General features: G+C 50.4%; 1 protein-coding gene across 1 annotated transcript in view; it reads right to left on the bottom strand.

Annotated features, from left to right (window-relative positions):
- Positions 1-10,000, bottom strand: part of ahr1b (aryl hydrocarbon receptor 1b) — a 26,930-nt gene that overhangs the window by 10,894 nt on the left and 6,036 nt on the right. Inside the window, exon 4 of the mRNA XM_047819977.1 lies at positions 6,825-6,940. Coding sequence (XP_047675933.1) covers positions 6,825-6,940 — 116 coding nt within the window. The remainder of the gene's footprint in view (positions 1-6,824; positions 6,941-10,000) is intronic.

Raw genomic sequence — 10,000 nt, forward strand, 5'->3', positions numbered from 1 at the left:
GTTCAGTGTGAGGAGTGTGTTCAGTGTGAGCAGTGTGTTCAGTGTGAGCAGTGTGTTCAGTGTGAGAAGTGTGAGCAATGTGAGCAGTGTGTCCAGTGTGAGCAGTGTGTTCAGTGTGAGCAGTGTGTTCAGTGTGAGCAGTGTGAGGAGTGTGTTCAGTGTGAGCAGTGTGTTCAGTGTGAGAAGTGTGAGCAATGTGAGCAGTGTTTTCAGTGTGAGCAGTGTGTCCAGTGTGAGCAGTGTGCTCAGTGTGAGCAGTGTGTTCAGTGTGAGCAGTGTGAGCAGTGTGTTCAGTGTGAGCAGTGTGTTCAGTGTGAGCAGTGTGAGCAGTGTGTTCAGTGTGAGCAATGTGAGCAGTGTGAGCAATGTGAGCAGTGTGTTCAGTGTGAGCAGTGTGTTCAGTGTGAACACACTGTTCAGTGTGAGCAGTGTGTTCAGTGTGAACAGTGTGTTCCGTGTGAGCAGTGTGTTCAGTGTGAGCAGTGTGTTCAGTGTGAGCAGTGTGTTCAGTGTGAGCAGTGTGTTCAGTGTGTTCAGTGTGAGCGGTGTGTTCAGTGTGAGCAGTGTGTTCAGTGTGTTCAGTGTGAGCAGTGTGAGCAGTGTGAGGAGTGTGTTCAGTGTGTTCAGTGTGAGGAGTGTGTTCAGTGTGTTCAGTGTGAGCAGTGTGTTCAGTGTGAGCAGTGTGAGCAGTGTGTTCAGTGTGCTCAGTGTGTTCAGTGTGAGCAGTGTGTTCAGTGTGTTCAGTGTGAGCAGTGTGTTCAGTGTGAGCAGTGTGAGCAATGTGTTCAGTGTGAGCAGTGTGTTCAGTGTGAGCAGTGTGTTCAGTATGAGCAGTGTGAGCAGTGTGTTCAGTGTGAGCAGTGTGTTCAGTGAGAGCAGTGTGTTCAGTGTGAGCAGTGTGTTCAGTGTGAGCAGTGTGTTCAGTGTGAGCAGTGTGAGCAGTGTGTTCAGTGTGAGCAGTGTGTTCAGTATGAGCAGTGTGATCAGTGTGAGCAGTGTCTTCAGTGTGATCAGTGTGATCAGTGTGTTCAGTGTGAGCAGTGTGAGCAGTGTGTTCAGTGTGAGCAGTGTGTTCAGTGTGAGCAGTGTGAGCATTGTGTTCAGTGTGCTCAGTGTGTTCAGTGTGAGCAGTGTGTTCAGTGTGAGCAGTGTGCTCAGTGTGAGCAGTGTGTTCAGTGTGAGCAGTGTGTTCAGTGTGTTCAGTGTGAGCAGTGTGTTCAGTGTGAGCAGTGTGTTCATTGTGAGCAGTGTGTTCAGTGTGAGCAGTGTGTTCAGTGTGAGCAGTGTGTTCAGTGCGAGTAGTGTGCTCAGTGCGAGCAGTGTGTTCAGTGTGAGCAGTGTGTTCAGTGTGAGCAGTGTGCTCAGTGTGAGCAGTGTGTTCAGTGTGAGCAGTGTGAGGAGTGTGTTCAGTGTGAGCAGTGTGAGCATTGTGTTCAGTGTGCTCAGTGTGTTCAGTGTGAGCAGTGTGTTCAGTGTGAGCAGCGTGTTCAGTGTGAGCATTGTGTTCAGTGTGCTCAGTGTGTTCAGTGTGAGCAGTGTGTTCAGTGTGAGCAGTGTGTTCAGTGTGAGCAGTGTGTTCAGTGTGAGCAGTGTGTTCAGTGTGAGCAGTGTGTTCAGTGTGAGCAGTGTGATCAGTGTGAACAGTGTCTTCAGTGTGATCAGTGTGATCAGTGTGAGAAGTGTGAGCAATGTGAGCAGTGTTCTCAGTGTGAGCAGTGTGTCCATTGTGAGCAGTGTGATCAGTGTGTTCAGTGTGAGCAGTGTGTTCAGTGTGAGCAGTGTGTTCAGTGTGAGCAGTGTGAGCAGTGTGAGGAGTGTGTTCAGTGTGTTCAGTGTGAGGAGTGTGTTCAGTGTGTTCAGTGTGAGCAGTGTGTTCAGTGTGAGCAGTGTGTTCAGTGTGAGCAGTGTGTTCAGTATGAGCAGTGTGAGCAGTGTGTTCAGTGTGCTCAGTGTGAGCAGTGTGTTCAGTGTGAGCAGTGTGTTCAGTGTGAGCAGTGTGTTCAGTGTGATCAGTGTGAACAGTGTCTTCAGTGTGATCAGTGTGATCAGTGTGAGAAGTGTGAGCAATGTGAGCAGTGTTCTCAGTGTGAGCAGTGTGTCCATTGTGAGCAGTGTGATCAGTGTGTTCAGTGTGAGCAGTGTGTTCAGTGTGAGCAGTGTGTTCAGTGTGAGCAGTGTGAGCAGTGTGAGGAGTGTGTTCAGTGTGTTCAGTGTGAGGAGTGTGTTCAGTGTGTTCAGTGTGAGCAGTGTGTTCAGTGTGAGCAGTGTGTTCAGTATGAGCAGTGTGAGCAGTGTGTTCAGTGTGCTCAGTGTGAGCAGTGTGTTCAGTGTGAGCAGTGTGTTCAGTGTGAGCAGTGTGTTCATTGTGAGCAGTGTGAGCAGTGTGTTCAGTGTGCTCAGTGTGTTCAGTGTGAGCAGTGTGTTCAGTGTGAGCAGTGTGTTCAGTGTGTTAAGTGTGAGCAGTGTGCTCAGTGTGTTCAGTGTGAGCAGTGTGTTCAGTGAGAGCAGTGTGTTCAGTGTGAGCAGTGTGTTCAGTGTGAGCAGTGTGAGCAGTGTGTTCAGTGTGAGCAGTGTCTTCAGTGTGAGCAGTGTGAGCAGTGTGAGCAGTGTGAGCAGTGTGTTCAGTGTGAGCAGTGTGAGCAGTGTCTTCAGTGTGATCAGTGTGAGCAGTGTGAGCAGTGTGTTCAGTGTGAGGAGTGTGTTCAGTGTGAGCAGTGTGTTCAGTGTGAGCAGTGTGTTCAGTGTGAGCAGCGTGTTCAGTGTGAGCAGTGTGAGCATTGTGTTCAGTGTGCTCAGTGTGTTCAGTGTGAGCAGTGTGTTCAGTGTGAGCAGTGTGCTCAGTGTGAGCAGTGTGTTCAGTGTGAGCAGTGTGTTCAATGTGAGCAGTGTGTTCAGTGTGAGCAGTGTGAGCAGTGTGTTCATTGTGTTCAGTGTGAGCAGTGTGTTCAGTGTGAGCAGTGTGAGCAATGTGTTCAGTGTGAGCAGTGTTTTCAGTGCGAGCAGTGTGTTCAGTATGAGCAGTGTGAGCAGTGTGTTCAGTGTGAGCAGTGTGTTCAGTGTGAGCAGTGTGTTCAGTGTGAGCAGTGTCTTCAGTGTGATCAGTGTGATCAGTGTGTTCAGTGTGAGCAGTGTGAGCAGTGTGTTCAGTGTGAGCAGTGTGTTCAGTGTGAGCAGTGTGAGCAGTGTGTTCAGTGTGAGCAGTGTGTTCAGTGTGAGCAGCGTGTTCAGTGTGAGCAGTGTGAGCATTGTGTTCAGTGTGCTCTCTGTGTTCAGTGTGAGCAGTGTGTTCAGTGTGAGCAGTGTGCTCAGTGTGAGCAGTGTGTTCAGTGTGATCAGTGTGTTCAATGTGAGCAGTGTGTTCATTGTGTTCAGTGTGAGCAGTGTGTTCAGTGTGAGCAGTGTGAGCAATGTGTTCAGTGTGAGCAGTGTTTTCAGTGCGAGCAGTGTGTTCAGTATGAGCAGTGTGTTCAGTGAGAGCAGTGTGTTCAGTGTGAGCAGTGTGTTCAGTGTGAGCAGTGTGTTCAGTGTGAGCAGTGTCTTCAGTGTGAGCAGTGTGAGCAGTGTGTTCAGTGTGAGCAGTGTGTTCAGTGTGAGCAGTGTGATCAGTGTGAGCAGTGTCTTCAGTGTGATCAGTGTGATCAGTGTGAGCAGTGTGTTCAGTGTGAGCTATGTGAGCAGTGTGTTCAGTGTGAGGAGTGTGTTCAGTGTGAGCAGTGTGTTCAGTGTGAGCAGTGTGAGCAGTGTGTTCAGTGTGAGCAGTGTGTTCAGTATGAGCAGTGTGAGCAGTGTTCTCAGTGTGTTCAGTGTGAGCAGTGTGTTCAGTGAGAGCAGTGTGTTCAGTGTGAGCAGTGTGTTCAGTGTGAGCAGTGTGTTCAGTGTGTTCAGTGTGAGCAGTGTGCTCAATGTGAGCAGTGTGTTCAGTGTGAGAAGTGTGAGCAATGTGAGCAGTGTGAGCAGTGTGTTCAGTGTGAGCAGTGTGTTCAGTGTGAGCAGTGTGAGCAATGTGAGCAGTGTGTTCAGTGTGAGCAGTGTTCAGTGTGAGCAGTGTGTTCAGTGTGAGCAGTGAGAGCAATGTGAGCAGTGTGTTCAGTGTGAGCAGTGTGTTCAGTGTGTTCAGTGTGTCCAGTGTGAGCAGTGTGTTCAGTGTGTTCTGTGTGATCAATGTGAGCAGTGTGTTCAATGTGATCAGCGTGCTCAGTGTGAGCAGTGTGATCAGTGAGTTTAGTGTGAGAAGTGTGTTCAGTGTGAGCAGTGTGAGAAGTGTGAGCAGCGTGTTCATTGTGAGCAGTGTGTTCAGTGTGAGCAGTGTGTTCAGTGTGAGCAGTGTGTTCAGTGTGAGCAATGTGAGCAGTGTGTTCAGTGTGAGCAGTGTGTTCAGTGTGAGCAGTGTGAGCAGTGTGTTCAGTGTGAGCAGTGTCTTCAGTGTGAGCAGTGTGAGCAGTGTGTTCAGTGTGAGCAGTGTGTTTAGTGTGAGCAGTGTGTTCAGTGTGTCCAGTGTGAGCAGTGTGTTCAGTGTGAGCAGTGTCTTCAGTGTGATCAATGTGAGCAGTGTGTTCAGTGTGAGCAGTGTGCTCAGTGTGAGCAGTGTGTTCAGTGTGAGCAGCGTGTTCAGTGTGAGCAGCGTGTTCAGTGTGAGCAGTGTGTTCAGTGTGAGCAGTGAGAGCAGTGTGTTCAGTGTGAGCAGTGTGTTCAGTGTGAGCAGTGTGAGCAGTGTCTTCAGTGTGAGCAGTGTCTTCAGTGTGAGCAGTGTGAGCAGTGTGTTCAGTGTGAGCAGTGTGACCAGTGTGTTCAGTGTGAGCAGTGTGCTCAGTGTGAGCAGTGTGTTCAGTGTGAGCAGTGTGAGGAGTGTGTTCAGTGTGAGCAGTGTGAGCATTGTGTTCAGTGTGCTCAGTGTGTTCAGTGTTCTCAGTGTGTTCAGTGTGAGCAGTGTGTTCAGTGAGAGCAGTGTGTTCAGTGTGAGCAGTGTGTTCAGTGTGAGCAGTGTGTTCAGTGTGTTCAGTGTGAGCAGTGTGCTCAATGTGAGCAGTGTGTTCAGTGTGAGAAGTGTGAGCAATGTGAGCAGTGTGAGCAGTGTGTTCAGTGTGAGCAGTGTGTTCAGTGTGAGCAGTGTGAGCAATGTGAGCAGTGTGTTCAGTGTGAGCAGTGTTCAGTGTGAGCAGTGTGTTCAGTGTGAGCAGTGAGAGCAATGTGAGCAGTGTGTTCAGTGTGAGCAGTGTGTTCAGTGTGAGCAGTGTGTTCAGTGTGTCCAGTGTGAGCAGTGTGTTCAGTGTGTTCTGTGTGATCAATGTGAGCAGTGTGTTCAATGTGAGCAGCGTGCTCAGTGTGAGCAGTGTGATCAGTGAGTTTAGTGTGAGAAGTGTGTTCAGTGTGAGCAGTGTGAGAAGTGTGAGCAGCGTGTTCATTGTGAGCAGTGTGTTCAGTGTGAGCAGTGTGTTCAGTGTGAGCAGTGTGTTCAGTGTGAGCAATGTGAGCAGTGTGTTCAGTGTGAGCAGTGTGTTCAGTGTGAGCAGTGTGAGCAGTGTGTTCAGTGTGAGCAGTGTGAGCAGTGTGTTCAGTGTGAGCAGTGTGTTTAGTGTGAGCAGTGTGTTCAGTGTGTCCAGTGTGAGCAGTGTGTTCAGTGTGAGCAGTGTCTTCAGTGTGATCAATGTGAGCAGTGTGTTCAGTGTGAGCAGTGTGCTCAGTGTGAGCAGTGTGTTCAGTGTGAGCAGCGTGTTCAGTGTGAGCAGCGTGTTCAGTGTGAGCAGTGTGTTCAGTGTGAGCAGTGAGAGCAGTGTGTTCAGTGTGAGCAGTGTGTTCAGTGTGAGCAGTGTGAGCAGTGTGTTCAGTGTGAGCAGTGTCTGCAGTGTGAGCAGTGTGAGCAGTGTGTTCAGTGTGAGCAGTGTGACCAGTGTGTTCAGTGTGAGCAGTGTGCTCAGTGTGAGCAGTGTGTTCAGTGTGAGCAGTGTGAGGAGTGTGTTCAGTGTGAGCAGTGTGAGCATTGTGTTCAGTGTGCTCAGTGTGTTCAGTGTGAGCAGTGTGTTCAGTGTGAGCAGCGTGTTAAGTGTGAGCATTGTGTTCAGTGTGCTCAGTGTGTTCAGTGTGAGCAGTGTGTTCAGTGTGAGCAGTGTGTTCATTGTGAGCAGTGTGTTCAGTGTGAGCAGTGTGAGCAGTGTGTTCAGTGTGAGCAGTGTGTTCAGTGCGAGTAGTGTGCTCAGTGCGAGCAGTGTGTTCAGTGTGAGCAGTGTGTTCAGTGTGATCATTGTGAGCAGTGTGTTCAGTGTGAGCAGTGTGCTCAGTGTGAGCAGTGTGTTCAGTGTGAGCAGTGTGAGGAGTGTGTTCAGTGTGAGCAGTGTGAGCATTGTGTTCAGTGTGCTCAGTGTGTTCAGTGTGAGCAGTGTGTTCAGTGTGAGCAGTGTGCTCAGTGTGAGCAGTGTGTTCAGTGTGAGCAGTGTGTTCAGTGTGAGCAGTGTGAGCAGTGTTTTCAGTGTGAGCAGTGTGTTCAGTGTGAGCAGTGTGTTCAGTGTGAGCAGTGTGTTCAGTGTGAGCAGTGTGTTCAGTGTGAGCAGTGTGAGCAGTGTTTTCAGTGTGAGCAGTGTGTTCAGTGTGAGCAGTGTGAGCAGTGTGTTCAGTGTGTTCAGTGTGAGCAGTGTGTTCAGTGTGAGCAGTGTGCTCAGTGTGAGCAGTGTGAGCAGTGTGTTCAGTGTGTTCAGTGTGAGCAGTGTGAGCAGTGTGTTCAGTGTGAGCAGTGTTTTCAGTGTGAGCAGTGTGTTCAGTGTGAGCAGTGTGTTCAGTGTGAGCAGTGTGAGCAGTGTGTTCAGTGTGAGCAATGTGTTCAGTGTTCACACCTGCAGGAGAAGCTCCCCCTCTGGTACACGTCTGTCCACCAATCCTGTCCCTTTACTGGTGTCCCGGTTAGAGCTGCTGGGTGGCAACCTTTTACTGGTGTGATTCTTTAGGGTAACTAAAGGGGGGGAGGGGAAGAGATCGAGGGGAGAAAGTGAGAGAGAGAGAGAGAGAGAGAGAGAGAGAGAGAGAGAGAGAGAGAGAGAGAGAGAGAGAGGGAGTTATTAATTTATTAAAAGGACATTTTCCTGTTTGTAGATAAACATATTTGTTAATCTTGTTTAATATTCCTGATATTTTAGATGGGATTGTGGTGATGGGAAGAGAATGTTCTGTCCCAGATATGTCCATTTGTCCATTTGTCCATCCTCCACTCTTTTTCTTCATATCCAGGTCCAGTTCTTAAGAATCTCTCTCTCTCTCTCTCTCTCTCTCTCTCTCTCTCTCTCTCTCTCTCTCTCTCTCTCATCATGGTGAATGAACAAAGCTAGAATGACAGCAGCATTAAACTCAGGACTGAGAGAGAGGGAGAAAAGGAGGCTGAAAGAGAGAAAACATGTTCCACATCAAATATTAACGACACTGATGACATCACCAATTAGGATAAAACAGCAGGTCTGCTGAAGGGCCAACAAACAAAACATCACAACAGTACACATAGTCTCTCTCCCTCTCTCTCTCTCTCTCTCTCTCTCTCTCTCTCTCTCTCTCTCTTCTCTCTCTCTTTGTCTCTCTGTCTCCCTCTGTATCTCTCTCCCTCCCTCTGTATCTCTCTCCCTCCCTCTGTATCTCTCTCCCTCCCTCTGTATCTCTCTCCCTCCCTCTCTCTCTCCCTCTCTCTCTCTCTCTCTCTCTCTCTCTCTCTCTCTCTCTCACTCTATCTCTCACTCTCCCTCTCTCTCTCTCTCCTCCCCTCTCTCCTCTTCTCCCCCTCTCTCTCCTCCTCCTTCCTCTCTCTCTTTCTCCTCCTCTTTCCCTCTCCTCATCCTCTTCTCCTCTCTCTCTTCTCTCGTCCGTACGTCTCTCTCGCCTCTCCTCTCACCGTCTTCTCGTACTGCCATCCTCTCTCTCCCCTCTCATCTTCCTTTCAAACGTCTCCCTCTGCGTCTCGTCCGGAGGGGTGACTCTGTGCGTTGGATCTTTTCACCGGTATACCTGCCAGAATTACTCGCTTTAGTACGCTATCCCTAACAGAGGTGTGAACACAGGGAGGTCGACCAAGGTCGGAGGGAGGCGCGGTCGAATAGGGGGAAAGCTTTATCGGGGTCTCACAGAGGTCATATCTCGGGTTACTAGAGATCAAGCGCGCGTCGGGTATTCCGGGAGGAGGGGGCTAACTTACGAGGATCGCTCGTAACAGTCATCGGCGAACTCGCGTTGCGTTGGGTTAGGTAGTACTGAGTTACTTTTTCTCTCATCGAACTCAAGTCGCAGTCGGGAGGGCGGGCTTCTTGCTCTGTCGAAGACTGGCCGGGGGCGCGTCGAGTGAGCTGGAGGTGTTTGTCTCTGCACGGAGTGGGGGAGGGGTCTGTTGTTCGAGTGTAGCACGTCGTATGGCATGCGGTAAGGGCGGTTCCGTTGCTCGGTTAGTAAGTGTTGCCAGGGGAGGCGTGTCAACCCAGAGAGGTACTGCTCCTCTCTACTCTAGCTCTCAACAGCGATGTCGTCGTCTTAGCCTGATCCCTCTCTAGGACTAGTCTTGCCTCATCTCTCCTCTCTTCGTCCCGCGTGTCCAATCTGTCTCTTCGTCGTCTCACATGGGTTGTCTCTATTTGCTTTTCCCTACCCCCTACTCCTCGGGGCGGGATAAGGTCGTCTGGCTGGCGTTGTCTATTCTGAGACATACACATTGCTGTGGGGCTAATGGAGCGAAGTGGCGCCGTCTTCTGCTATCTCTCCAGTTGTTGTTCTTGTCTGCCTCTCAATCTATCCTAATATGGTTCCTCATAGGCTGGGGCCTGCGCGCAGGCACTCCGAAAGTCTCTCGTCGGCTGGCTTATCTCTTCTCCTCTTCCCTCCTCCTCTCTCTCTTTGTCTGTCTCCCTCTGTAGCTCTCTCCTCCTCTCCTCTCTCTCCCTCCCTCAACGTCCTCCTTCCCATCTTGCCTGGCACTCGTCCCCTACCCTCTGTGCCCTCCCTCTCTCTCTCTCTCTCTCTCTCTCTGTCTCTCTGTCTCCCTCTCTCTATCTCTCTCTGTATCTCTCTCCCTCTCTCTCTCTTTGTCTCCCTCCCTCCCTCTGTATCTCTCTCCCTCCCTCTCTCTCTCTCCCTCCCTCTCTCTCTCTCTCTCTCTCTCTCTCCCTCTCTCTCTCTATCTCTCTCTGTATCTCTCTCCCTCCCTCTCTCTCTCTTTGTCTCTCTCCCTCCCTCTGTATCTCTCTCCCTCCCTCTCTCTCTCCCCTCCCTCCCTCTTCTCTCCTCCTCCCTCTCTCTTCTCAATCTTTGTCCCTTGTCTCCCTCTCTCTATCTCTCTCTGTATCTCTCTCCCTCCCTCTCTCTCTCGCTCTCCTCCTCTCTCTCTCTCCGTCCCTCCCCTCTCGCTCTCCGACTGTTCTGTCTCGGGTTACGTCTCTCGTCACCCTCAGACCCTCCCTCATCTCATACGTCTGTCTTACTCTCAAGTGCAGGGCCTCTCCTCCTTCGTCTCTCTCTGCTCCCGGGTCCCTCGCCTCCCCTCTCTCTCTCTCCGCTCAGCCGAGTCCCTCCCTCTCCTTCCTTCTCTCTGCTGCGCTCTCGGGAGTTCACCTCTCGTCTCCCTCCCGGTCCCTGCCTGCGCTTCCCCTCTCACGTTCTCCTTGTCAATGCTCCCTGTCTCTCTCCCTCCCTCTCTCTGCTGGGACAGATCTGCACGGACAGCCCTTGACACATGGCACTGCTGTGGACAGTCAGCTTTGTGCTCGGGTCGTCATTAATGAACATTTAAAGCCTTCATCAGGAAGGAGCTAGTGTTAAGTCTGTAATGATCTCTGGTGTGTTAAGTCTGCAATGATCTCTGGCGTGTTAAGTTCCTCAGGAGCTCTTAGTTACACAGTCCTGTTTCTGTACTTGTGTAAAGCTGCAGCAGGATGTTGTCTAATGTCTACTGTTAAAAGTGCGACACAAATAAACTGAACTGTATATATGGATATATAGATACATGCTGAGGATAAAACTCCATAAAATTTGGATAATGTCAAAA

Source organism: Tachysurus fulvidraco, chromosome 1 (assembly GCF_022655615.1).
Source record: "Tachysurus fulvidraco isolate hzauxx_2018 chromosome 1, HZAU_PFXX_2.0, whole genome shotgun sequence".
Lineage (NCBI taxonomy): Eukaryota > Metazoa > Chordata > Actinopteri > Siluriformes > Bagridae > Tachysurus > Tachysurus fulvidraco.